This window comes from Pistacia vera, unplaced genomic scaffold (genome assembly GCF_008641045.1).
Source record: "Pistacia vera cultivar Batoury unplaced genomic scaffold, PisVer_v2 Contig175, whole genome shotgun sequence".
In the NCBI taxonomy this organism is placed as follows: Eukaryota; Viridiplantae; Streptophyta; class Magnoliopsida; order Sapindales; family Anacardiaceae; genus Pistacia; species Pistacia vera.
The window spans coordinates 203,934-229,155 of record NW_022195844.1 but is presented as its reverse complement, the minus strand read 5'-3'; the positions used below and the strand labels follow the sequence as shown (position 1 = coordinate 229,155).

At 34.1% G+C, this 25,222-nt stretch overlaps 1 protein-coding gene and 2 pseudogenes across 2 annotated transcripts; all 3 read right to left on the bottom strand.

Annotated features, from left to right (window-relative positions):
- Positions 1 to 777: 777 nt before the first annotated feature.
- Positions 778 to 24,114, bottom strand: LOC116126136 (plastid-lipid-associated protein 6, chloroplastic). Of its 2 annotated transcripts, none has more exons than XM_031411840.1 (5): positions 23,759 to 24,114; positions 2,900 to 2,996; positions 1,957 to 2,193; positions 1,402 to 1,528; positions 778 to 1,283 (listed from the first exon to the last, which is right to left on the bottom strand). In XM_031411840.1, exons 1-5 carry the CDS (start codon positions 23,857 to 23,859, stop codon positions 1,069 to 1,071), a joined length of 777 nt encoding a protein of 258 aa, XP_031267700.1. In that variant the 5' UTR covers positions 23,860 to 24,114; the 3' UTR covers positions 778 to 1,068. The 2 variants fall into 2 exon arrangements, with proteins under 2 accessions (XP_031267700.1, XP_031267699.1); XM_031411839.1 differs by having other exon boundaries at positions 2,900 to 3,010; positions 23,773 to 24,114.
- On the bottom strand, positions 6,018 to 9,644 carry LOC116126110 (annotated as a pseudogene).
- On the bottom strand, positions 16,186 to 20,131 carry LOC116126135 (annotated as a pseudogene).
- Positions 24,115 to 25,222: the final 1,108 nt, after the last annotated feature.

Below are 25,222 nucleotides of genomic sequence, written 5' to 3'. Positions count from 1 at the left end.
TTTTTTTTTTTAAATTTTAATAATAAGTTACTTTTAACACAAATTTATAATACAAACTATTAGATATTAATCCAAGTATAATTTAGTAAACCTGAGTGAAGTTACAAAATTATAACACTAATTATTGATCATTAATGTCAACTCATCAACTTATGTACAATTGAACTTAAATGTAATGAATGAATTAGCAAATTTTATTTTATAAATTTGCTAAAAAAATTTGTAATATAATATGCTGACCCTTTAAGAATTTATATTAACTGAAATTGATATCAAAATCTGTTAAAATGTTGTTTGTCATTTTTTTTTTTTTTTTTACATGAAAATACGGACAATTTAATTTGAAATTTATGTGATTACACTTTAAAATACATTTACATCATTTTTAGGTAATATATATATATATTATAATAGAAATATGTACAACTACAAGTAAATCTAAAAAAATTAGAATCTTCTCGACAGATTCAAGACCGGTCCAATCTGTTAAGGGCCAAGAACGACTGCTCTCCGGCCCATTCCATTATAACACTGCAGCTTGGCCTTTAATTTCTTTCCCACTTGTTATTAAAACGACTAATAAATGAAACTTCATCACAAGAAAGAAGAAAAATGTGAATCTGGCATGATCGTAGCAGACAGAAAGGTTATAGGATAAGGATAATAGGTTCAACTTCAGCTTCCATTTAATTTAAATGAACAAGATGATTGCAAAACACCCTTTCATAATTCAAGAGCTGAAATGTGTTAGATGCTGCCTGTTTGTTGTGAAATTAATCAAGCAATCCCTAGACATTAGGCTGACAATACAATATAGCACATGAAGTGATGAAAGAGTACATGTATAATGTTAAGAGTATACAATTACGTAATGGTTTACTTGTTTCTGGAAAAAACTGCTTTACATTTAGATTCCTTGTACTACTTCGTGTATATGTCGATCAGAAGTAAAACTAAAATAAAACAATAATGGAGACTAGGAAGAAAAAGAGGAGAACATACAATGGGGCATAGAAGCTGGAGTTTTCGAGGGATGGAATGGAATAGACTCTGCACATGCAAAAAACATCAAGAGATCACAAAAACTCTAAGCTCGCCTCTGTCTCCTCTGGTTATGCGGGTAGCATTGTCAAGGTAGGTAACTTCAAAGTCACCACTTCCTGGATTAGATGGAGGCCTTAATGCATCTGGAAGACGAGGGATCTCCAAGGGTGGCAGTTGTGATAGGTTTCCGGTTGTCTTCACAGTTGTTTTCTCATATATTATTTTAATCTTTGCAGATCCTATTCTCACCAAAAGGAAAGGTTTATCAGAAGAGCTATCTCTCTCACAACAGAGAATACTATGCAATAGATGCAAAATAATCTAGAAAATTAGAAATGAGATCCAAGAAGCACCAACCTATAAGTTCAAATTTGTGGGCTAATGTGGCTGTTACTTCAACAGGAGGCAGAGGCCATGGAGCACCCAATTCAAGTTCAACTACATTATCAAAATCTTTACTTAAGACATCAATTCGTTGAAAGACCTGAAAACACAACAATGTTCATTTAGATCTTAGAAAATTCATGACTTTATAGACAGAAAGTAATTTGCGCACATGGCTTGCTTAAAGCAGATGGTTATGGAGCATCTAAGTTGATCAACTTGTTACCAGATGGCTTGTATTTTCTCTTAAATTAACTGCCGAATCTTCAAATTAAATGGTTTCAGAGCATCAGAATTGGCATTGATAACATCCTAGGAGTCTTGTGGCTGGTTATTTGCCATATTACCCAAGTGCCATGTCTACAGGTGAAGTGCTTTTATAGTTACGTATATAATACTTTTTTTTTTTGGGCCCAACACTCAGGTAAAGTCACTGCCTTTCCACCTTCAAACACTGCTACTAATTATCAAACAGACCAATATGCCAAAATAGATAATGAAAAATCATATTATCATAAAATGGCAGACCTGGCCTAGAGTAATGGGAAGCAACCTCCTGGTGGGAGGTCCAGGGCGACTCCCACCTAGAGTACGAGATGAAAATGCGCTGCTGTACAGCAATCTCCAATGCCCTTGCAGTTTATCAAGTTCGGTTGAGAGATCTAAAGGTCTTCCAGCAGCTTCAAGCTCCTTGGCAGCAGCATCAGCCTTTTGCAGATCATCTGTGCTTGCAGCAAGACCTCTATTTAGCCCAGACACAGCACTCTGTATTTGATCAACCTTTACGTGTCAATAGGCTACCAATATACAACATAAATTAAAAATCTACTTCTTGATAGGCAATCAAATTTACTTGTAACCATGTCCACACTTAAAATTTAACTGATGGAGATTTGAGTCAGAAACATAAAAGATTCAGAGGTTACTCATTCAAATTGAGTCAGAAACATAAAAGATTCAGAGGTTACTCATTCAAACTTTTCTCTACACTTTCAAAGATTCAGAGGTTAATCAAAAAAAAAAAAAAAAAAAAAATCATCAGCTCCCAACATTCAACTCTTAAGCCTCCTCCACCTCAGAGTCATGGCCTAAAAATCTTGTAAACAGTTCAACCAAACATAAACAATTCTGCCTCATTAACTAACTTGGGGTGTTTTCATCTAAATTAAACAATTAAAACCATCAATTGCACAATAAGCATGACCACAAGTAATGAGACAAAGAGTTACTCAAGTTATTGTTTCTGTTATGGAATTGAGCAGCTAATTTTGAAACCTAATTATATCCCTAAATATAAAGCGACCTACAACTTTAGCAGTACCCAATTAAAAATATTATCAGTAAAAACCAAAAACACATCATTTCTGTTTCTTAATCGAGAATGAATAAAAGAAGAAGTACGCAGTTGAGGAAATGATAGGTTCATCCGGTTAGTAATTAAAAAAAAATACTAAGCCAAACAGAAGGTTACCAGCAACTTGAGCTTCAAGGAAGCAATGAGTTCAGTGTTGACGTCTTCAGATTCAGGAGGAGGAGGATCAACAACAGAGATTTCATCAAGGGCTGACCTCAAAACAAGACTATGACAATGAGCCGGGCCGGACCAGGTACCCCTTGGCCCAGGCCCAAGCCCGACCTCATGACACAGGCCTAAGCCTGGCCCGAGCCCGCTACGGGTATGATAGGCAACCCCAAACCCGGCCCGACGGGTTTTTATAACCGTAGGCCCGATACAAGCCTGCCTTTTTTAATAATGTTTATTTTTAATTATTAATAAATTTTAAATTTTTTTTATATTTTTAATTTTAGAAATGGTTTTTAATATTAATTGAAGCTATTTCCGCAAATAATTTAAGCAATAAGTGACAATTAAAACTCCATAATATTTTATTATACTAAATTTTCAGCTGTGCATAATATTTATGGTGAAATCCACTTTAATAAGTTGAACCAAACCTACTAACTCATTTAAAGGCAATTTTAACATGTTAAACCTTCAATATGGGATGAAAATTAGGTTAAGGTTTGAGAAAAAAAAAAAAAAATATATATTATATATATATATAGGGTAATTAAATATATAGTTAAGGGTAAATTAGAAAAATTAATACTAAATTTTCGGGACAGGCCGGCCTAAAGATATGCCATGCCAGCCCGTACCCGAGGTCGGGCCTTAAAATCAAGCCCAGGCCCAAGCCCGCCAACCTCGGGTAAACCCGCCCCTTTCATGCCGGGCTGGGTCGGTACCCGAAAATGTCGGACCCATTGCCATCTCTAAATGGACGGGATTAATTTTTAACATTTTTATAAAAATAATTTTAAGTTATTTTTACAATCTTATGAGTTTATTGGTATGAATGACAACAATATTTTAACCCAAGAGTTTCCTGACACCAAGAATGTTTACTTATTTCATTGATTTAATAGTTTAAACTACCTTAAGTTTACCTATCCAATTTTTAAAATATTTGGAAGCTTTTTTTATATTTTTTCACTTCGATTATGGAAATTAATATTATCCCAAAAACTTTCTTTACATCTCAAATTTTTCCTCTCTAAAGACAATTTTTTTTTCTAATTTGAAAACGCACATATATTAACACCAAGTAATTAATAAATAATTCGACTCTTGAGCAAGGGTATGATAAACGAAATGAAAAGAGACTCTTCACAAACAAGTGCCTATGGTTTTATATATTCTTCATTGATGCTTTAAAGAATGACTTATATTTACAATTTCTTTTTTTTTTTTATTCCAATCAGTTTACACATATCTTAACGAGTCTTTGAAGTCCTTAAATTAACGGTCAAATAACATCTAAAACTACCTCTTATTGAATTGTGAGATTTAAATTCAACCTCTTAAACATACATCTAAAAGTCTCGAACAACCGTCAAACTATCTAGAAGTAGTTTACACAATTAACTGTAAGTGGCCTAAGTTTTTTGTGTCGTCAAATGATAAGATAATTCACTTGATCATTTCACATATGTTGTTAATTATTATCATAAGTCAAATTATAAATTTGTTAAAAAAACATAAGAAATATCACAAAAATCAAAAAGATTCAACAAATTTGAAGTGTTCAATGAATATTATAATTTTAAATAGCGAAACACAGAACTTGAGGACCTGATACCGGACATTACCAAAGAGTTTTCCCTTCTGAAAACGCATGCAATCAATTAAAAAGGTACTAGTTTCATATAATCACAAGTTGTTCCAAACTAGAAAGATTACCTTTAAAAAAGCATTTCATCTTCACTACAAAATTATTAAAAAAAAAGAATAAAGTTGATGAATTGCAGGTTCCACGGAAAACATTTTTCTCTCTCAATATTTGAATAACAAATTAATCATTTATAGTCCTTTTTTCTTTGTTTAAATTAACTTATCATTATTATTTAAATAATCATGATCGAAACCTTAATTGAAACTTATTACAGTAGAAGATAAATTATTATTTCAAAGATACAGATGCTTGAGGGCAATTGTTTATAAGTAAAATCTTACCCAAAAAAAAATTGAATAAACACTGGAAAAAAAATGCTTACAAAGGTGTCAAATTTCTTCCTTTCCTACCGCCCAAAAGGCAAAAATTTCTATTTTCTGTTTATTTGGGATTTTAAATGTGGCATGTATATGTGGCATGCATATATATATATAATCCTTTGTTTTCAGTAATCAGTTCCCCAAAACCGCATAAACCCATATTAGTCCAGATTGAAGCATTACATAGTTAATTAAAAGATGAAAGAACAAAGTTGAATGAAGCCAAAAAATAACGTAGAAGAATGATAATAAAAGAGATATATTTAAAGAGTAGTGGAGAATTATCTTAGACACACTCTTTCAAAATCCTGATTCTAGCTCAATCTCAATGTCACAATTTCTACAGAACCAGAAGGCTGAATCAGCAATAATTTTTTTTGATCATGTACCCTACACGTTTGCTACCATTAAGCACATCTCAATGTCACAATTTCTACAGAACCAGAAGGCTGAATCAGCAATAAAATTTTTTTGATCATGTACCCTACACGTTTGCTACTATTAAGCACATCTTACATGTACCCTACATGACAATTTCTAAAAATTGTACCCTACATGTTTGCTACCATTAAGCACATTCTAATTTACCATCAAATAGTAAATTACACCTCCAATATTACTGCGTACGTTCCCATCCCAGATTATCGACCACTATCCACTAGAATTTTTTTTTTTTTTTTTTTTTTTTGGTTAAATCCGTTAACCTAGGTAATAAGTGCATTCAAAACTAGAGATTGTCATCTATTAAATAACCATGTAACCACTGAAACTTAGAGTAAACATAAAAAAGTTGACATTCATCGACCATCAAAAGCAAGCTATATATGTATATAATGGTATACAAGCTTGTTGTTCCCATTATACCAACAAAACAACATTTTAGCCACAGTACAAATGTCAATATATAAAACTGCACTTCATTCAACACATCGCTGAATAGAAATACGCATTCATCACTCAGCATCAAACCTTATTTTTTCTAAGAGTAATGAATGGTGTTGGACTTAGATGTGGAGCTACCTTGGGAGATTGACAATCACTTTGCTTTGGTGTGAGAGGCACTGTGTTCTGAATTGGACTTAATGGCATGGAGCAGCTGGCCATTTGACAGGTTTCCGAATGGAGTTTGGTAGCCACTGCTGATGTTTCTTTCTCTTTCAGGACTAGAGCTGGTAGGATCCTGCATAAATTGCAAGTGAACTCCATTAGAACTTCATATACAAAGCATAAACAAATTGGTGAAGATGTAATAGTGAGTCTCAGTCCAAAGTCTTACCGGAGAAACTCCCATTTGGAGATGCAAGAGGATCAATGTTTTCAGTACTCCATTTTGCAAGACTGGAGTTCCTGTCTGTTGACAGAGCTCCCTGTTGTTTCCACAAAGGGTAAATATTTTGAATTCTTACTCTTCTGGAGGCCACTGCATCCTTCGAATTATCAGCTCACCAGATGTCAATAAGTTTTTGAGGAGAAGATCCAAGGAGCCAGCAGTAATACTAATACCAGGGCTACTTTCGTCAACCATCCTGCTCGAACACCCTTCCTTTCCTCTTATAACCTTCTCCACTTCTTCATCCCCACATCTCTCTTTATGTTCCTCCTCCTCTTCTACTTCTTCCTCCTCATATACAGTGCTCAAACACACTACTTTGTCACCATATTAGATGTAAAAACATTGGGATCTAAAACCTCAGCAGCTTTTTTGAATGAGGATAATTGTTAAAGCCTTGGATATTGGTACTATCAACTTGATTAAAATTCCCATATACATATTTCACTTCACGAGTAGATGGCTCATCACCATGTCTAGGTCCATTGATTTTACCACCCTGGTCCTCGTCGATAAATCCCATTAGCCTTCTGGCAAAGCTGCTTCCATCTAAGTCCCTTGAACCACGAACCTCTTGATCCCTTGAATGGCGAAGCTCAAACTCAATCTCCTCTAACCTCCTTCTCAGCATTTCAACTTCCTGCTGCTGTTGCAGTATCCTTTCTTCCATTCTCTCCCTCCATTTCAACAAACCTCTCAGCCATTCTCTGCACTCCTCCAATTTCTTCTCCAGCTCACGTTTGAGATCCTGAGTCCGTTCTGTCACCTTCAGGTGATCTCTTGTTCACTTACTTCAGTTCCTTCCCTTCCACAACTTGGAGTTTTTCTCTCAACCGAGCAACTTCTTCTTCTTTCTTTAGAGCTTTTCATGTGCTTCATTGCCTCTTTCTCTCTCAGCTTGTTCTCTAGTTGCACTTATAGATAAACTGGTCCATGGCAGCAATCCTGGTCCCAAAATGACTGCAGATGAAGAATCTTCAGTGCCAAATTTATCCTTGATTGGTGTATGAGGCCCACGAATGATACATTTTGCCTTTGCACCATACTCAAGGGTACAGATAGTCTTGTGTATTTCCTTTGGATCCGGGCTTGCACACAGAATCATTAAATTTTTGATTATCGTCCTCAAAAGAATCCTGAAGAAAAAGGGAAAAACTCATCAAACAAAAATGGCAGAAAAACCTTGTGAAAATTGCAGAATTTATTGGAACCCACCTGTAAGCATTGTTAATTTGCTATCTCTGAAAGGAACATGAGAATCACCATTTGCAATGGATTCAACCACTCTCTTATGCTATATTTCCTTGGTTGATCTTTGCTGTCTGCGATTTCCAGGGAAGCATAGATCAATGTTAATTGATAGAAAAAGTTTAAAAACCAAACACTCAGGCAATCCAGAGTTGGCAGTGAATTACTGTGGATGATTTTTTTTAAGTACAAAACGAAAAGGCCAGGAAGATGCAATTAACAGATAGTCTTGATAGAGTACCTGCATTTCGCCTCAAATCCAGTTTGACCAGCTTGATCAATGTTTTCAGAACCAGCCATGTCAACAAGCATCAGCCGTCCTCCTACTGTTGGGACATCAAGAATTATCTGTGGATATATATATGTGTCAAGTTATTCTCAAACTCAAAAAACTTTGTAAGACCTGAATAAATTTCAACAAGTTAATTGTGGCAATATTGTAGACAAGTTCAGCAAGCATTATACCATGCAGTGGCTTCGTGAACTTCTCTCATTACTTGGGTGCTTTTTACAATTTCTTCTTTCTCCACTTTCTGAATCTCCTTGGAAATCTTTCCGGCTTCAGTTCCAGATATGAAGTTGCATTCTTTGCCTTTTTCCCCATTACTTCAAGCCTTACCTAAATTATTGTACAAAACAATAATGCTTATAATTATTGGCCTGAAAGGAAAGAGTTGGTATCATTTATATCAACAAATAAAAGATATGAAATCAAATATGCAGATGACTGTATCAGTAATATAATTAAGCTAGTATGCGGCCAACCACCGCATGAATAAAGATTAAGTGGGTTTAGAGTTCCAAAATACAGTTGATACAATTTTGACCTGACTTATGGGTAGACCCTGACTAGACAGCATCTTGCTCCATATTAGTTTGCAATAAAATTTAAAAGACACCAAGGGATGAAGACTATTGAATCTTCTAAACCAATTATGGTTGAACTTTAGGCCTTGGGTGGAACCCAAAAAGCCAGAATTTTTTTGTACTTTGACCACAATTGATAACAATCCTAGACTTAATTCAAATTATAGAAGAGTCTGCACGGACCAACTCTGCCATCTGAACTTTATAATGCATTCATCAATAACTGAGTAAAAAATGATCCAAATCAATTCAAGCTATTTAACTTAAACTTAAATTCCAAACGATATCTCCATAAACAAAGAAAGTTTCTGTTTCATATAACTCAAACAACAGTGTCATATATCTCCTAAAAATAACAAGGATCGTCTTCTCTAGGAGATTAATAATCATCCAACACAATTTCCGAAAATTATTAAATGTATGTTAATATTTGAAGTATTTCACAAAATAGATAAATTCAATATCACTCTGAAAGCAAGAAATCATGAAACACTAACAACAAACAACACATTCGTACGAAACACATTATATTCAAGAAAAATTTCATAATTAAAAATTATCACAAAATTACCTTAGATCCACTGCCTTTAGGCCACCCAATCCCCAATCCACCCCCACCATTACTTGACAGAAGATCATAAATCTCCTCATTATAAATCTCCAAAACAGTTACTTGAACAAATGTTCCAAACCCAAATCTCTCTCCATTCTCATCACTACTGCTTCCTTTTCATCCCCCAAATGTCCCTCAAAGCCCTGTACACAATCCCTGCTTGCTTAGCACACCCAAACATTGTGTGACTCTGCCAGAACCAGTTGGTCCGTACATCATTATTGTACATTTATCCCCCATTTTCACTCCTTTGATTCTTGACTCCACAAACTTCTTGTAAAAGCAATCAATCCTCTTCTTCGATAAGGAAACCCCATCAAGAGTAATCTCTGTACCCAATATCAGCCTTCAATCTCACGGTTTGTTTATCTGGGTTGATTTGCAAGAATGAAACGGTTTTTTCTTTTTTTGGTGTTGTTAATGGGAAAGTTTCGTATCTTCCAATAACTTCTATAGGGTGTTCTTGTGGTGGGGCTTCTTTGGCTATAGAGTTAGGTTTGGAGATGGGTGTGCCGTGGTTCTCGTGGTGAAGTTAAGGCGGTGTTTTGACTGCGGGTTTTGAATGGGGTTTGGTTTGCTTTGGAAGATGACGGTGTTGGAGCCATTTTTGGTGAGAGCCAGAATTGTTTCAAGGTTTTTAGGAACTTCAAGATTGATTGGGTATTACCAAGAGTAAGATGATTCAAGATTGAATTAAAATTTCAACTGAGTTTAAGAGATTGAAAGAGAACCTTTCGAAAAAGCAGAGTTCAGACTTGAGAGGAGAAAGTGAGAGATAGCTGTAATGGTGTTCTTGAAATGGAAAGAGATGAAAATAATTGTTTTGAAGTTTAAATAATATATCCGTTACAATGTCTAACGTCTCTCTGGCGTGGGACGCTTTTGAGGGGTAATGTGATATTTGGTTTATCTCGTGACTCAACAACCTCATTTTAATTTTTAATACACCACCTACGTGTCTTCTTTTGACTGTATTTTATTACCATTAGATTTTACTCAGTCCTCACTTTTAAAACAAAATATCAACTTTCATTTTACTTATACTGCACAACTACAACAATAAAAAAGAATTTTCCATAATTCAATTATTAAATTTATTTACAAATATCTTTTCTTTTTTTTTTTTTATGACTATGATTGTTTGGACCAGTTACCCTAGGATCTGGAACTATCAGAGTTGATACAAACTTCAATGATCACCCCTATTAGTAATCGTAGGGACTCAAACTTGAAAGATTATATAGATCATCTTGTACTTTTACTTCAGATTGACTCAAATTTAAGAGATCTTATTAAATATTTCTCTTACTTTTTTACTAGAGGACACGCCAGACGTAAGCTACAAATATCTTATTTCTCTTTCCACCCACTTTTTTTTTTTTTAATTTAATATAAGTTATTTTAACACAAATTTATAATACAATTATTAGATATTATCCAAGTATTAGTAAACTTGAGTGAAGTTATAAATTATAACACTAATTATTGATCATTAATGTCACCTCATCAACTTATGTACAATTGAACTTAAATGTAATGAATGAATGCCAAATTTTATTTTATAAATTTGCTAAAAAATTTGATTATAATATTCGACCCTTTAAGAATTTATTTAACTGAAATTGATATCAAAATCTGTTAAAATGTTGTTTGTCTTTTTTTTATTGATGAAGAATAGGACAATTTAATTTGAAATTAATTTGATTACACTTTAAATACATTTAACATCATTTTTATGTAAAAAAAAAAAAAGTAAAAATATTTATAATAGAATTTGTTAGTTGATTACATATACAATTAAAAAAATTAGAATCTTCTCGACAGATTCAAGACCGGTCCAATCTGTTAAGGGCCAAGAACGACTGCTCTCCGGACTAATCAAGTTTAATTACCCTTAATCAATAATATAACTATTTAGTTAAAACTTTAAAACTTGATAGCTTTTTAATTAAATTCAAACTTGAGAGGTTGTTTTAATAAACTGCCCCGTATGTAACTGTGTAACCTTTCAACTTACTTCCCGAGAAAATATTTGCTTCTTTTCTTATTATATTATTAAAATAGTGCATTTGTACCCTTTTTTTTTTTCAATGCCTGTGTTCAATTTTTTATTTTTTAGATTTTCTTCTGATTTGGAGGGTGCGATCTTCCGGAGAACATATATAGATTTTTGTTTTTTTTTTTTTTTTTTATCGAGATATAATATATCGAAATCAAAACAACAAAAATTCGGTTTGTTTTATTATTTCATACTCTATTCCCCATCCTATTTCCAAAATACTTGTTTGTTTAATTATTTAGAAAATATTATTTTATTTTTTAATTACTTTTAGACCCCTTAAGTTTATTAATTTAATTAAACACCTTTGAAAAAAAGTTTAAAAATTAACAAAAACACCCTCACCTACCCATAGTTGCCAGATTTCGACCACCGACGGTAATTACTGGAATCTGTCACAACGGAGTAGAAACGACCGGAACTGGCCAATAATTCATTGATCTGGCCTTTTGCGACCGTCAACGGCCAAATCTAGCCGTAGATTTGGCATTTTCCGGCCAGATCAACCACGGATCTGGTCGGAAAAGGTCATATCGATGCACAACTGGCCAGATTCGACCGGTCTGCGTCATAACGCCATTTATCGACCAGATTCCAATGGTGGTGGCCAGAATCTGGTACTGTGGGTGGGTGGGGGTGTTTTTGTCATTTTACAAAAATTTTATACATTGGAGTGTTTATTTAAATTAGCAAACTTAGGGGTTTTTTTTGTTCATTTTTAAATTTTATCTCGTAATACTCACCCTATTCAACTACCTAATATTATTCTCAAAATCCTATCCAGAATAACAAACTAAACACACCCAAAGATAGCTTCCGATAACCATAAATTGATTCAATCGAGTTAGATGATAAACAGGTAAAAACAATTCTTTTCTTGGATACATTAATAAAGTAAAAGAATCAGAAAATACATCACTCAAAATCAAACTAACTGACAAACAACAACTTTAATAACTTATTGAATTACTACAACAAGAACAAGAACGGTAATTCAAAATAACTGGCAGTTCCAACCTTTGTAAAAAAGTGTACCAGTTGCTAAGTCACGAATTAGATTCTCAGTATAGCAACATGACAATTTAACCATCACCCTGTCTCTACAAAGACACTAATTGCCTATCTATGAATCTCAATTTGCTCCAGATTATGCTGGATTAGGTTACCTCCTACTTCAAGTCCTTCAATCTCTTCAACTATAGCAATAGCTGATTCTGGGTTTTCTTTGTTTTGATTGACCCAATTGATGAAGATGGTAGGAAGTGGTGGTAGAGTGTGAAGAATGAAGTTAAAGAAGCGTTCAATTAGGCTCTATATTAATGCATAGCAGGGAGATATGATAATGAGAAACAAATAGGCTAGTAAGAAATGTAAGGGTGGTAAAACAAATGACGCCAGGATTGACAAAGCTAGGAGAAGAGAAAGTTTTCCCGGACGTAAGAAGATTGGACGACTTGTACGAAGAGGGAGTGTGATGGGTGTGAAGAGGAAAGCTAGTAGTAAAAGAAGAGTAAGAATTAATAACAAGATAAATTAAAAAGGATATCGAATAATGTTTTCAGCTTGGGGTTTCATTAATAGGAAGAAAATGAAAATATTTTGCAGAGGTGGGAAAAAAAGCCTTAAATCAATGGGGAAATACATTATTGTCAATGTTTGAGTAAAGAAGCATAAGGGGTTTGGTTTATATAGGCAAATTCGAATTAAAATCTCGCAATGGGAGATTTTTCACCAAACAGTTGTTGCCCGATGAACTCAAGCGCAGATATTTCATTAGGCGTGGCCATCTAAACTGAGCAAGCAATCAAGCGGTTTAGGAAAGCTATAGATCTTGAAAACTCTGGAGATTTTGACGGTGAAGTGGAAAATTTTGAATACGGGAAAGAGTGAGAATGGCAACGTATATATAGATTGGATACTCTATTGTCAATCGCAACTTTTTCCAACGGAGGTTCTAAGAGAGGAGGAGGAAGGTTCGTTTTCACATTTGTTTATTGGCTGTCATGTTTCTCATTTCATGTCAACCATTGGATCAGTTGCAGATGAAGTCAAAGAAAGCATCGGACGGCTGATGGCCAAGGCTACAAGGTGCACACTTGTATTCCTGCGTTATTGTATTTCACTGTTTTCAAATTAAATGGCAATATTGACCAGAGTCAACCGAAACAATTTTTTTATACACGGTGGCTAACCTAAGGTGCGACTAATCAAGTTCGAATGGGATAATTACATATTTGTCCTTTAGGTTTCATGTCAATTTGGGACCCGAAGATTTTGAAAGTGACTCTTATTGTTCACGTCAATGGACGTAGTGATGACAATGAGCCGGGCCGGGACCAGGTACCCCTTGGCCCAGGCCCAAGCCCGACCTCATGACACAGGCCTAAGCCTGGCCCGAGCCCGCTACGGGTATGATAGGCAAAGCCCAAACCCGGCCCGACGGGTTTTTTATAACCGTAGGCCCGATACAAGCCTGCCTTTTTTAATAATGTTTATTTTTAATTATTAATAAATTTTAAATTTTTTTTATATTTTTAATTTTAGAAATGGTTTTTAAATATTAATTGAAGCTATTTCCGCAAATAATTTAAGCAATAAGTGAGCAATTAAAACTCCATAATATTTTATTATACTAAATTTTCAGCTGTGCATAATATGTTATGGTGAAATCCACTTTAATAAGTTGAACCAAACCTATCTAACTCATTTAAAGGCAATTTTAACATGTTAAACCTTCAATATGGGATGAAAATTGAGGTTAAGGTTTGAGAAAAAAAAAAAAAAAAATATATATATATATATATATAAGGGTAATTAAATATATAGTATAAGGGTAAATTAGAAAAATTAATACTAAAATTTTCGGGACAGGCCAGGCCTAAAGATATAGCCATGCCCAGCCCGTACCCGAGGTCGGGCCTTAAAATCAAGCCCAGGCCCAAGCCCGCCAACCTCGGGTAAAGCCCGCCCCTTTCATGCCGGGCTGGGTCGGGTACCCGAAAATGTCGGACCCATTGCCATCTCTAAATGGACGGGGATTTAATTTTTAACATTTTTATTTAAAAATAATTTTAAGTTATTTTTACAATCTTATGAGTTTATTGGTATGAATGACAACAATATCTTTAACCCAAAGAGTTTGCCTGACAGCCAAGAATGTTTACTTATTTCATTGATTTAATGAGTTTAAACTACCTTAAGTTTACCTATCACATTTTTTAAAAATAATTTGGAAGCTTTTGTTATATTTTTTCACTTCGATTATTGGAAATTATATATTATCCCAAAAACTTTCTTTACATCTCAAATTTTTCCTCTCTAAAGACAATTTTTTTTTCTAATTTGAAAAACGCACATAATATTAACACCAAGTAATTAATAAATAATTCGACTCTTGAGCAAGGGTATGATAAACGAAATGAAAAGAATGACTCTTCACAAACAAGTGCCTATGGTTTTATATATTCTTCATTGATGCCTTTAAAAGAATGACATTATATTTACAATTTCTTTTTTTTTTTTATATCCGAATCAGTTTACACATATCTTAACGAGTCTTTGAAGTCCTTAAATTAACGGTCAAATAAACATCTAATAACTACCTCTTATTAGTAATTGTGAGATTTAAATTCAAGACCTCTTAAACAATACATCTAAAAGTCTCGAACAAACCGTCAAACTATCTAGAAGTAGTTTACACAATTAACTGTAAGTGGCCTAAGTTTTTTGTGTCGTCAAATGATAAGATAATTCACTTGATCATTTCACATATGTTGTTAATTATTATCATAAGTCAAATTATAAATTTGTTAAAAAAACATAAGAAATATCACAAAAATCAAAAAGTAATTCAACAAATTTGAAGTGTTCAATGAATATTTATAATTTTAAAATAGCGAAACACAGAACTTTGAGACCTGATACCAGGACATTACCAAAGAGTTTTCCCTTCTGAAAACGCATGCAATCAATTAAAAAGGTACTAGTTATCAATAAATCACAAGTTGTTCCAAACTAGAAAGATTACCTTTAAAAAAGCATTTACATCTTCACTATCAAAATTATTTAAAAAAAAGAATAAAGTTGATGAATTGCAGGTTCCACGGAAAACATTTTTCTCTCTCAAGTATTTGAAATAACAAATTAATCATTTATAGTCCGTTTTTCTTTGTTTAAATTAACTTATCATTATTAATTTAAAATAATCAATGATCGAAACCTTAATTGAAAACTTATTACAGTAGAAGATAAATTATTATTTCAAAGATACAGATGCTTGAGGGCAATTGTTATTAAGTAAAATCTTACCCAAAAAAAAATTGTAATAAACACTGGAAAAAAAATGCTTACAAAGGTGTCAAATTTCTTCCTTTCCTACCGCCCAAAAGGCAAAAATTTCTATTTTCTGTTGTATTTGGGATTTTAAATGTGGCATGTATATGTGGCATGCATATATATATATAATCCTTTGTTATTCAGTAATCAGTTCCCCAAAACCGCATAAACCCATATTAGTCCAGATTGAAGCATTACATAGTTAATTAAAAAGATGAAAGGAACAAAGTTGAATGAAGCCAAAAAATAACGTAGAAGAATGATAATAGAAAGAGATATATATTAAAGAGTAGTGGAGAATATATCTTAGACAACACTCTTTCAAAATCCTGATTCTAGCTCAATCTCAATGTCACAATTTCTACAGAACCAGAAGGCTGAATCAGCAATAAAATTTTTTTGATCATGTACCCTACACGTTTGCTACTATTAAGCACATCTTACATGTACCCTACATGACAATTTCTAAAAATTGTACCCTACATGTTTGCTACCATTAAGCACATTCTAATTTACCATCAAATAGTAAATTACACCTCCAATATTACTGCGTACAGTTCCCATCCCAGATTATACGACCACATTCCACTAGAATTTTTTTTTTTTTTTTTTTTTTGGGTTAAATCCGTTAACCTAGGTAATAAGTTGCATTCAAAACTAAAAATTATCAATATAAATAACCAAGTAACCAACTGAAACTGAGTAAACATAAAAAAGTTGACATTGATATACCATCAAAAGCAAGCTATCTATATAATTGGTATACAAGCTTGTTGTTCCCATTATACCAACAAAACAACATTTTAGCACCAAGTACAAATGTCAATATATAAAACTGCACTTCATTCAACACATCAGCTGAATAGAAATACGCATATTCATCACTCAGCATCAAACCTTATTTTTTCTAAGAGTAATGAATGGTGTTGGACTTAGATGTGGAGCTACCTTGGGAGATTGACAATCACTTTGCTTTGGTGTGAGAGGCACTGTGTTCTGAATTGGACTTAATGGCAGTGGAGCAAGCTGGCCATTTGACAGGTTTCCGAATGGAAGTTTGGTAGCCACTGCTGATGTTTCTTTCTCTTTCAGGACTAGAGCTGTAGTAGGATCCTGCATAAATTGCAAGTGAACCCCATTAGAACTTCATATACAAAGCATAAACAAAATTGTGAAGATGTAATAGTAAAATTGTGAATATGTATAGTGAGTTTCAGTCCAAAGTCTTACCGAGGAAAACTCCCCAATTGGAGATGCAAGAGGATCAATGTTTTCAGTACTCCATTTTGCAAGCACTGGAGTTCTTGTCTGTTGACAGAGCTCCCTGTTGTTTCCACAAAGGGTAAAAATATTTTGAATTCTTACTCTTCTGGAGGACACTGCATCCTTCGAATTATCAGGCTCACCAGATGTCAAATAAAGTTTTTGAGGAGAAGATGCCAAGGAGCCAGCAGTAATACTAATACCAGGGCTACTTTCGTCAACCATCCTGCTCGAACACACCTTCTTTTCCTCTATTATAACCTTCTCCACTTCTTCATCCTCCACATTCTCTTTATGTTCCTCCTCCTCTTCTATTTCTTCCTCCTCATATACAGTGCTCAAAAACACTACTTTGTCACCATATTTAGATGTAAAAACATTGGGATCTAAAACCTCAGCAGCAGTTTTTGAATGAGGATAATTGTTAAAGCCTTGGATATTGGTACTATCAACTTGATTAAAATTCCCATATACATATTTCACTTCACGAGTAGATGGCTCATCACCCATGTCTAGGTCCATTGATTTTACCATCCCTGGGTCCTCGTCTGCATAAATGCCCATTAGCCTTCTGGCAAAGCTGCTTCCATCTAAGTCCCTTGAACCACGAACCTCTTGATCCCTTGAATGGCGAAGCTCAAACTCAATCTCCTCTAACCTCCTTCTCAGCATTTCAACTTCCTGCTGCTGTTGCAGTATCCTTTCTTCCATTCTTCTCCTCTCCATTTCAACAAACTCCTCAGCCATTCTCTGACACTCCTCCAATTTCTTCTCCAGCTCACGTTTGAGATCCTGAGTTCGTTCTGTTACCTTCAGGTTGATCTCTTGTTCACTTACTTCAGGTTCCTTCCCTTCCACAACTTGGAGTTTTTCTCTCAACCGAGCAACTTCTTCTTCTTTCTTTAAGAGCTTTTCATGTGCTTCATTGCGCTCTTTCTCTCTGAGCTTATTCTCTAGTTGCAGCTTATAGATAAACTGGTCCATGGCAGCAATCCTGGATCCCAAAATGACTGCAGATGAAGAATCTTCAGTGCCAAATTTATCCTTGATTGGTGTATGAGGCCCACGAATGATACATTTTGCCTTTGCACCATACTCAAGGGTACAGACAGTCTTGTGTATTTCCTTTGGATCCGGGCTTGCACACAGAATCATTAAGATTTTTGATTTATCGTCCTCAAAAGAATCCTGAAGAAAAAGGGAAAAACTCATCAAACAAAAATGGCAGAAAAACCTTGTGAAAAGTTGCAGAATTATTAGTGGAACCCACCTGTAGAAGCATTGTTAATTTGCTATCTCTGAAAGGAACATGAGAATCACCATTTGCAATGGATTCAACCACTCTCTTTAGTGCTATATTTCCTTGGTTGATCTTTGCTGTCTGCCATTTCCAGGGAAGCATAGATCAATGTTAATTGATAGAAAAAGTTTAAAAACAAAAAAACTCAGGCAATCTAGAGTTGGCAGTAAATTACTGTGAGATGATTTTTTTTAAGTACAAAAATTGAAAAAGGCCAGGAAGATGCAATTCACAGATAGTCTTGATAGAGTACCTGCATTTTCGCCTCAAATCCAGTTTGACCAGCTTGATCAATGTTTTCAGAACCAGCCATGTCAACAAGCATCAGCCGTCCTCCCACTGTTGGGACATCAAGAATTATCTGTGGATATATATATATATGTGTGTCAAGTTATTCTCAAACATCAAAAAACTTTGTAAGACCTGAATAAATTTCAACAAGTATAATTGTGGCAATATTGTAGACAAGTTCAGCAAGCATTATACCATGCAGTGGCTTCGTGAACTTCTCTCATTACATTGGGTGCTTTTTACAATTCTTCTTTTCTCCACTTTCTGAATCTCCTTGGAAATCTTTCCGGCTTCAGTTCCAGATATGAAGGTTGCATTCTTTGCCTTTTTCCCCATTACTTCAAGCCTTACCTAAAATTTATTGTCCAAAACAAAAAATAATGCTTATAATTAGTGGCCTGTAAGGAAAGAGTTGGTATCATTTATATCAACAAATAAAAGATATGAAATCAAATATGCAGATGAACTGTATCAGTAATATAATTAAAAGCTAGTATGCGGCCAACGGCACCGCATTGAATAAAGATTAAGTGGGTTTAAAGTTCCAAAATACATGTTGATACAATTTTGACCTGAATTATGGGTAGACCCTGATTAGACAGCATCTTGCTCCATATTAGTTTGCAATAAAATTTAAAAGACACCAAGGGATGAAGAACTTATTGAATCTTCTAAACCAATTATGGTTGAACTTTAGGCCTTGGGTGGAACCCAAAAAAGCCAGAATTTTTTTGTACTTTTGACACAAATTGATAACAATCCTAGACTTAATTCAAATTATAAGAAGAGTCTGCACGGACCAACTCTGCCATCTGAACTTTAACGTAATGCAATTTCATCAATAACTCAGAAAAAAAAAAAAAAAAAAAAATCAATCAATTCAAAAGCTTATTTAACTTAATACTCAAACTTAAATTCCAAACAGTATCTCCAATAAACAAAGAAAGTTTCTGTTTCATATAACTCAAACAACAGTGTCATATTATCCTAAAAATAACAAGGATCGTCTTCTCTAAGGAAATTAATAATCATCCAACAGCAATTTCAGAAAATTATAAAGTATGTTAATATTTGAAGTATTTCACAAAATGAGATAATTCAATATCACTGAAAGCAGAAATCATAGAAACACTCAACAAAAACAACACATTCGTACAGAACAACATTTATTTCAAGAAAAATTTCATAATTAAAATTATCACAAAATTACCTTAGATCCACTGCCTTTAGGCCACCCAATCCCCAATCCACCCCCACCATTACTTGACAGAAGATCATAAATCTCTCATTATAAATCTCCAAACAGTTACTTGAACAAATGTTCCAACCCAATCTCTCCATTCTCATCACTACTGCCTTCCTTTTCATCCCCCAAATGTCCCTCAAAGCCCTGTAACAATCCCTGCTTGCTTAGCACACCCAAACATGTGTGACTCTTGCCAGAACCAGTTGGTCCGTACATCATTATTGTACATTTTCCCCATTTTCACTCCTTTGATTCTTGACTCCACAAACTTCTTGTAAAAGCAATCAAGATCCTCTTCTTCGGATAAGGAAACCCCATCAAGAGTAAATCTCTGTACAATATAGCCTTCAATCTCACGGTTGTTACTGGGTGATTTGCAAGAATGAAAGGGTTTTTCTTTTCTTTGGTGTTTGTAATGGGAAAGTTTCGTATTTCAATAACTTCTATAGGGTGTTCTTGTGGTGGGCTTCTTTGGCTATAGAGTTAGGGTTTGGAGATGGGTGTGCCGGGTTCTCGCTGAGTGAGTTAAGGCGGTGTTTTGACTGCGGGGTTTTGAATTGGGTTTGGTTTGCTTGGAAGATGACGGTGTTGGAGCCATTTTTGGTGAGAGCCAGAATTGTTTCAAGGGTTTTGAGGAAAACTTCAAGATTGATTGGGTATATACCAAAGAGTAGATGATTCAAGATTGAATTAAAATTTCAACGAGTTTAGAGATTGAAGAGAACCTTTCGAAAAAGCAGAGTTCAGACTTGAGAGGGAAAGTGAGAGATAGCTGTAATGGTGTTCTTGAAATGGAAAGAGATGAAAATAATTGTTTTGAAGTTTAAATGAAATATAGCCGTTACAATGCTAACGTCTCTCTGGCGTGGGACGCTTTTGAGGGGTAATGTGATATTTGGTTTATCTCGTGACTCAACAACCTCTATTTTAATTTTTAAATACACCACCTACGTGTCTTTTGACTGTATTTTATTACCAATTAGATTTTACTCAGTCTCACTTTTAAAACAAAATATCAACTTCATTTTACTATAAATGCACAACTACAACAATAAAAAGAATTTTCCATAATTCAATTATTATAATTTATTACAATATTTTCTTTTTTTTTTTTTTATGACTATGAGTGTTTGGACCAGTTATCCCCTAGGATCTGGGAAATCAGGTTGATACAACTTCAATGATCACCCCTATTAGTAATCGTAGGGACTCAAACTTGAAAGATTATATTAGATCATCTTGTACTTTTACTTCGATTGACTCAAATTTAAGGATCTTAAAATATTTCTCTTTTTTACTACAAGAGGAGCACGCCAGACGTAAGCTTACAAATACTTATTCTCTTTCCCACCACTTTTTTTTTTTAATTTAAATAATAGTTATTTTACACAAATTTATAAAAAATTATTAGATTTAATCCAAGATAATAGTAAACTTGAGTGAAGTTATAAAATTATAACACTAATTATTGATCATTATGTCACTCATCAACTTATGTACAATTGAACTTAAATGTAATGAATGAATGGCCAAATTTTTTTATAAATTTGCTAAAAAATTTGTATTATAATATGCTGACCCTTTAAGAATTTATGTTAACTGAAATTGATATCAAAATCTGTTAAAATGTTGTTTGTCTTTTTTTATTTGATGAAGAATAAGGACAATTTAAATTTGAAATTTAATTTGATTACACTTAAAATACATTTAACATCATTTTATGTAAAAAAAAAAAAAGTAAAAATATTATAAAGAATATTGTTAGTTAGTTACATATACAAAATTAAAAAATTGAATCTTCTCGACAGATTCAAGACCGGTCCAATCTGTTAAGGGCCAAGAACGCATGCTTCCGGCCCATTCCATTATAACACTGCAGCTTGGCCTTAATTTCTTTCCCACTTGATAAAAACGAAATAAATGAAACTTCATCACAAGAAAGAAGAAAAATGTGAATCTGGCATGATCGTAGCAGACAGAAACGTATAGGATAAGGATAACTTCAGCTTCATTTAATTAAATGAACAAGATGATTGCACAACACCCTTTCAAATTAAGAGCTGAAATGTGTTGATGCTGTGTTTGTGTGAAATTAATCAAGCAATCCTCGACATTAGGCTGACAATACAATATAGCACATGAAGTGATGAAGAGTACATGTATAATGTTAAGAGTATACAATTACGTAATGGTTTACTTGTTTCTGGAAAAAACTGCTTTACATTTAGTTCCTGTACTACTTTGTGTAATGTCGATCAGAAGTAAAACTAAAATAAAACAATAATGGAGACTAGGAAGAAAAAGAGGAGAACTACAATGGGGCATAGAAGCTGGGTTTTCGAGGGATGGAATGGAATGGACTCTGCACATGCAAAAAACATCAAGAGATCACAAAACTCTAAGCTCGCCTCTGTCCCTCTGGTTATGCGGGTAGCATTGTCAAGGTAGGTAACTTCAAAGTCACCACTTCTGGATTAGATGGAGGCCTTAATGCATCTGGAAGACGAGGGATTCTCAAGGGTGGCAGTTGTGATAGGTTTCGGTTGTCTCACAGTTGTTTTCTCATATATTATTTTAATCTTTGAGACTCTATTCTCCCAAAAGGAAAGGTTATCAGAAGAGCTATCTCTCTCACAACAGAGAATACTATGCAATAGATGCAAAATAATCTGAAAACAAGAAATGAGTCCAAGAAGCACCAACCTATAAGTTCAAATTTGGGGGCTAATGTGGCTGTTCCTTCAACAGAGGCAGAGGCCATGGAGCACCCAATTCAAGTTCAACTACATTATCAAAATCTTTACTTAAGACATCAATTCGTGTGAAAGACCTGAAAACACAACAATGTTCATTTAGATCTTAGAAAATTCATGATTTTAGACAGAAAGTAATTTGCGCACATGGCTGCTTAAAGCAGATGGTTATGGAGCATCTAAGTGATCAACTTGTTACCAGAGGCTTGTTTTTTTCTTAAATTAACTGCCGAATCTTCAAATTAAATGGTTTCAGAGCATCAGAATTGGCATTGATAACATCCTAGGAGTCTTGTGGCTGGTTATTTGCCATATTACCCAAGTGCCATGTCTACAGGAAGTGCTTATAGTTACGTATTAATAAATTTTTTTTTTGGGCCCAACACTCAGGTAAAGTAGCCTTTCCAGCCTTCAAATAAGGTACTAATTATCAAACAGACCAATATGCCAAAATAGATAATGAAAAATCATATTCATATAAATGGCAGACCTGGCTAGAGTAATGGAAGCAACCTCCTGGTGGGAGGTCCAGGGCGACTCCCACCTAGAGTACGAGATGAAAATGCGCTGCTGTACAGCAATATCCCAAGCCCTTGCCGTTTATCAAGTTCGGTTGAGAGATCTAAAGGTCTTCAGCAGCTTCAAGCTCCGGCAGCAGCATCAGCCTTTTGCAGATCATCTGTGTTGCAGCAAGACTCTATTTAGCCAGACACAGCACTCTGTATTTGATCAACCTTTACGTGTCAATAGGCTACCAATAACAACATAATAAAAATATCTACTTATTGATAGGCAATCAAATTACTTGTAACCATGTCACACTAAAAATTTAATGATGGAGATTTGAGTCAGAAACATAAAAGATTCAGAGGTTACTATTCAAACTTTTCTCTACACTTTCAAAGATTCAGAGGTAATCAAAAAAAAAAAAAAAAAAAAAATCATCAGCTCCCAACATCAACTCTTAAGCCTCCTCCACCTCAGAGTCATGGCCTAAAAATCTTGTAAACAGTTCAACCAAAAACTAAACAATTCTGCCTCATTAACAACTTGGGGTGTTTTCATCTAAATTAACAATTCAAACCATTAAAACCATAAATTGCACAATAAGCTGACCCCAAGTAATGAGACAAAGAGTTACACAAGTTATTGTTTCTGTTATGGAATTGAGCGGCTAATTTTGAAACCCAATTATATCCCTAAATTAAAGCGACCTACAAATTTAGCAGTACCTAATAAAAATATTACAGTAAAAACAAAACACATCATTTCTGTTTCTTAATCGAGAATGAATAAAAGAAGAAGTACGCAGTTGAGGAAATGATAGGTTCATCCGGTTAGTAATTAAAAAAAAAAACTAAGCCAAACAGAAGGTTACCAGCAACTTGAGCTCAAAAGCAAATGAGTTCAGTGTTGAAGTCTTCAGATTCAGGAGGAGGAGGATCACAACAGAAGACTTCACAAGGGCTGACCTCAAAACAAGACTTCTTCTTCCATTTTCAAACTGTTTATCATAAGAAGTAAACCACGCCGTTTGAAGATTGAAAAGAGAGAGTTGGTGGGCAGAATACATTTGGTGGGAAGGAGAGGAGAAGAAGAAGAAGAGATGATGAAGCGCAAGAAATTAAGGTTGGAGAATGAAAGACAGATGTTAGAGAAGCCATGTCGGTTTAAGGGTTTTGGGTACACTATGCGAACACTAGAAAATAAAATTTGGTTTTGCAAAATGTTGTTGTTGTTCCAGAGTGTGTGTGGTGGGGTGGTAAAGAAGTGAAAGGAGAGACAGGAACCAATCACATGAAGAAAACTGATCTACTTTTGTCATGTTTCTGCTTCTTCTTTCTCTCCGTAGAATCTTCTAAATTCTAATGCTTATTTTGATACCGCCCAGCAGCCTTTGTTACTGCTCAATTACATGGTATGTGTACAATACGCGAAAGCCCTTTTTTTTTTTTTTTTTTTTTTTTATTATATTTTTCCACTCTTAAATCAATTGGGGTGAATTTTCAATAATATTAAATAAATGAATGATGAGACATCCTCGTTCAAGATTAACAAGAAAGCATCAGATTTAAGATAGATCGACACAATTAAAACATAGATGAGTAGTTATCTTCAGTTGTTAATAGAGGTAGTCATTAGCAACTGAAGTTTTTATCCCACTTTAGTTTCAGGATCCTGAAAGATTAGTTGAGTTGTAGTAAATGGTTTAGACACCCCTGATCATTAAAAAAAAAAAAAAAATTGTGTTAGCAAGATTATATAAAGAATAATGGTATACTTACCATTAAATCATACATACAACTAGATATATAAAACAGGTGTATGACTTAGTTATAAGTATCACATTATTTTTATATAAAAGAAGTAAACTTTTATCATTACGGCTAAGTTTGTTTCACTTTTGAAAATACTATTATTAGTATTTCCAAAAAAGTTAAACAGTAAATGTCTTTATTCCCAAAATATTATTCTATATTTTTCAATTTTTTTTAAATCTCCTAAATTTGTTAATTTAACTAAACACCCTCAAATATTTTTTTTATAAATTGTAAAAACACTCCGGCCACCCTCCGGCAGTGGTGGTCGACTGTCAGTATTTAATGGGTGGATTGGGGGTATTTTTGTTAACTTTTAATATTTTATTATAGGGGTGTTTAGTAAATAAATAAACATAAGAGATATTTTTTTTAATTTTCAAATCCTACATCGTAATACCCGGACCCGTCGAATTTAACTTTTTTTAAAATATTATTCTAAAAACTATCAAAATAATTAACCAAACGGACCCTACAGTCTTCTCAAATAATTTGATTGGGTAATGTTTAGATTTATTATCCACTGGACAGGCCCATCCAAAGCCCAATTATGGCCCACCACTAAGCCCAACTAAGGATCGTCTAAGAAAAAGGCCCAATGTAATTTGAAATGAGTAA

What these genes read in the sequence shown, in the direction of transcription:
- LOC116126136 (XM_031411840.1), bottom strand. Translation starts at nt 23,859, where the DNA reads ATGTATTCTGCCCACCAACTCTCTCTTTTCAATCTTCAAACGGCGTGG. An exon ending in AGAAGAAGTCTTGTTTTGAG is followed by an intron (nt 2,997 to 23,758) that starts GTCAGCCCTTGT and finishes TCTTGTTTTGAG; the next exon opens with GTCAGCCCTTGATGAAATCT. An exon ending in TTCCCATTACTCTAGGCCAG is followed by an intron (nt 1,529 to 1,956) that starts GTCTGCCATTTT and finishes TTGTGTTTTCAG; the next exon opens with GTCTTTCAACGAATTGATGT.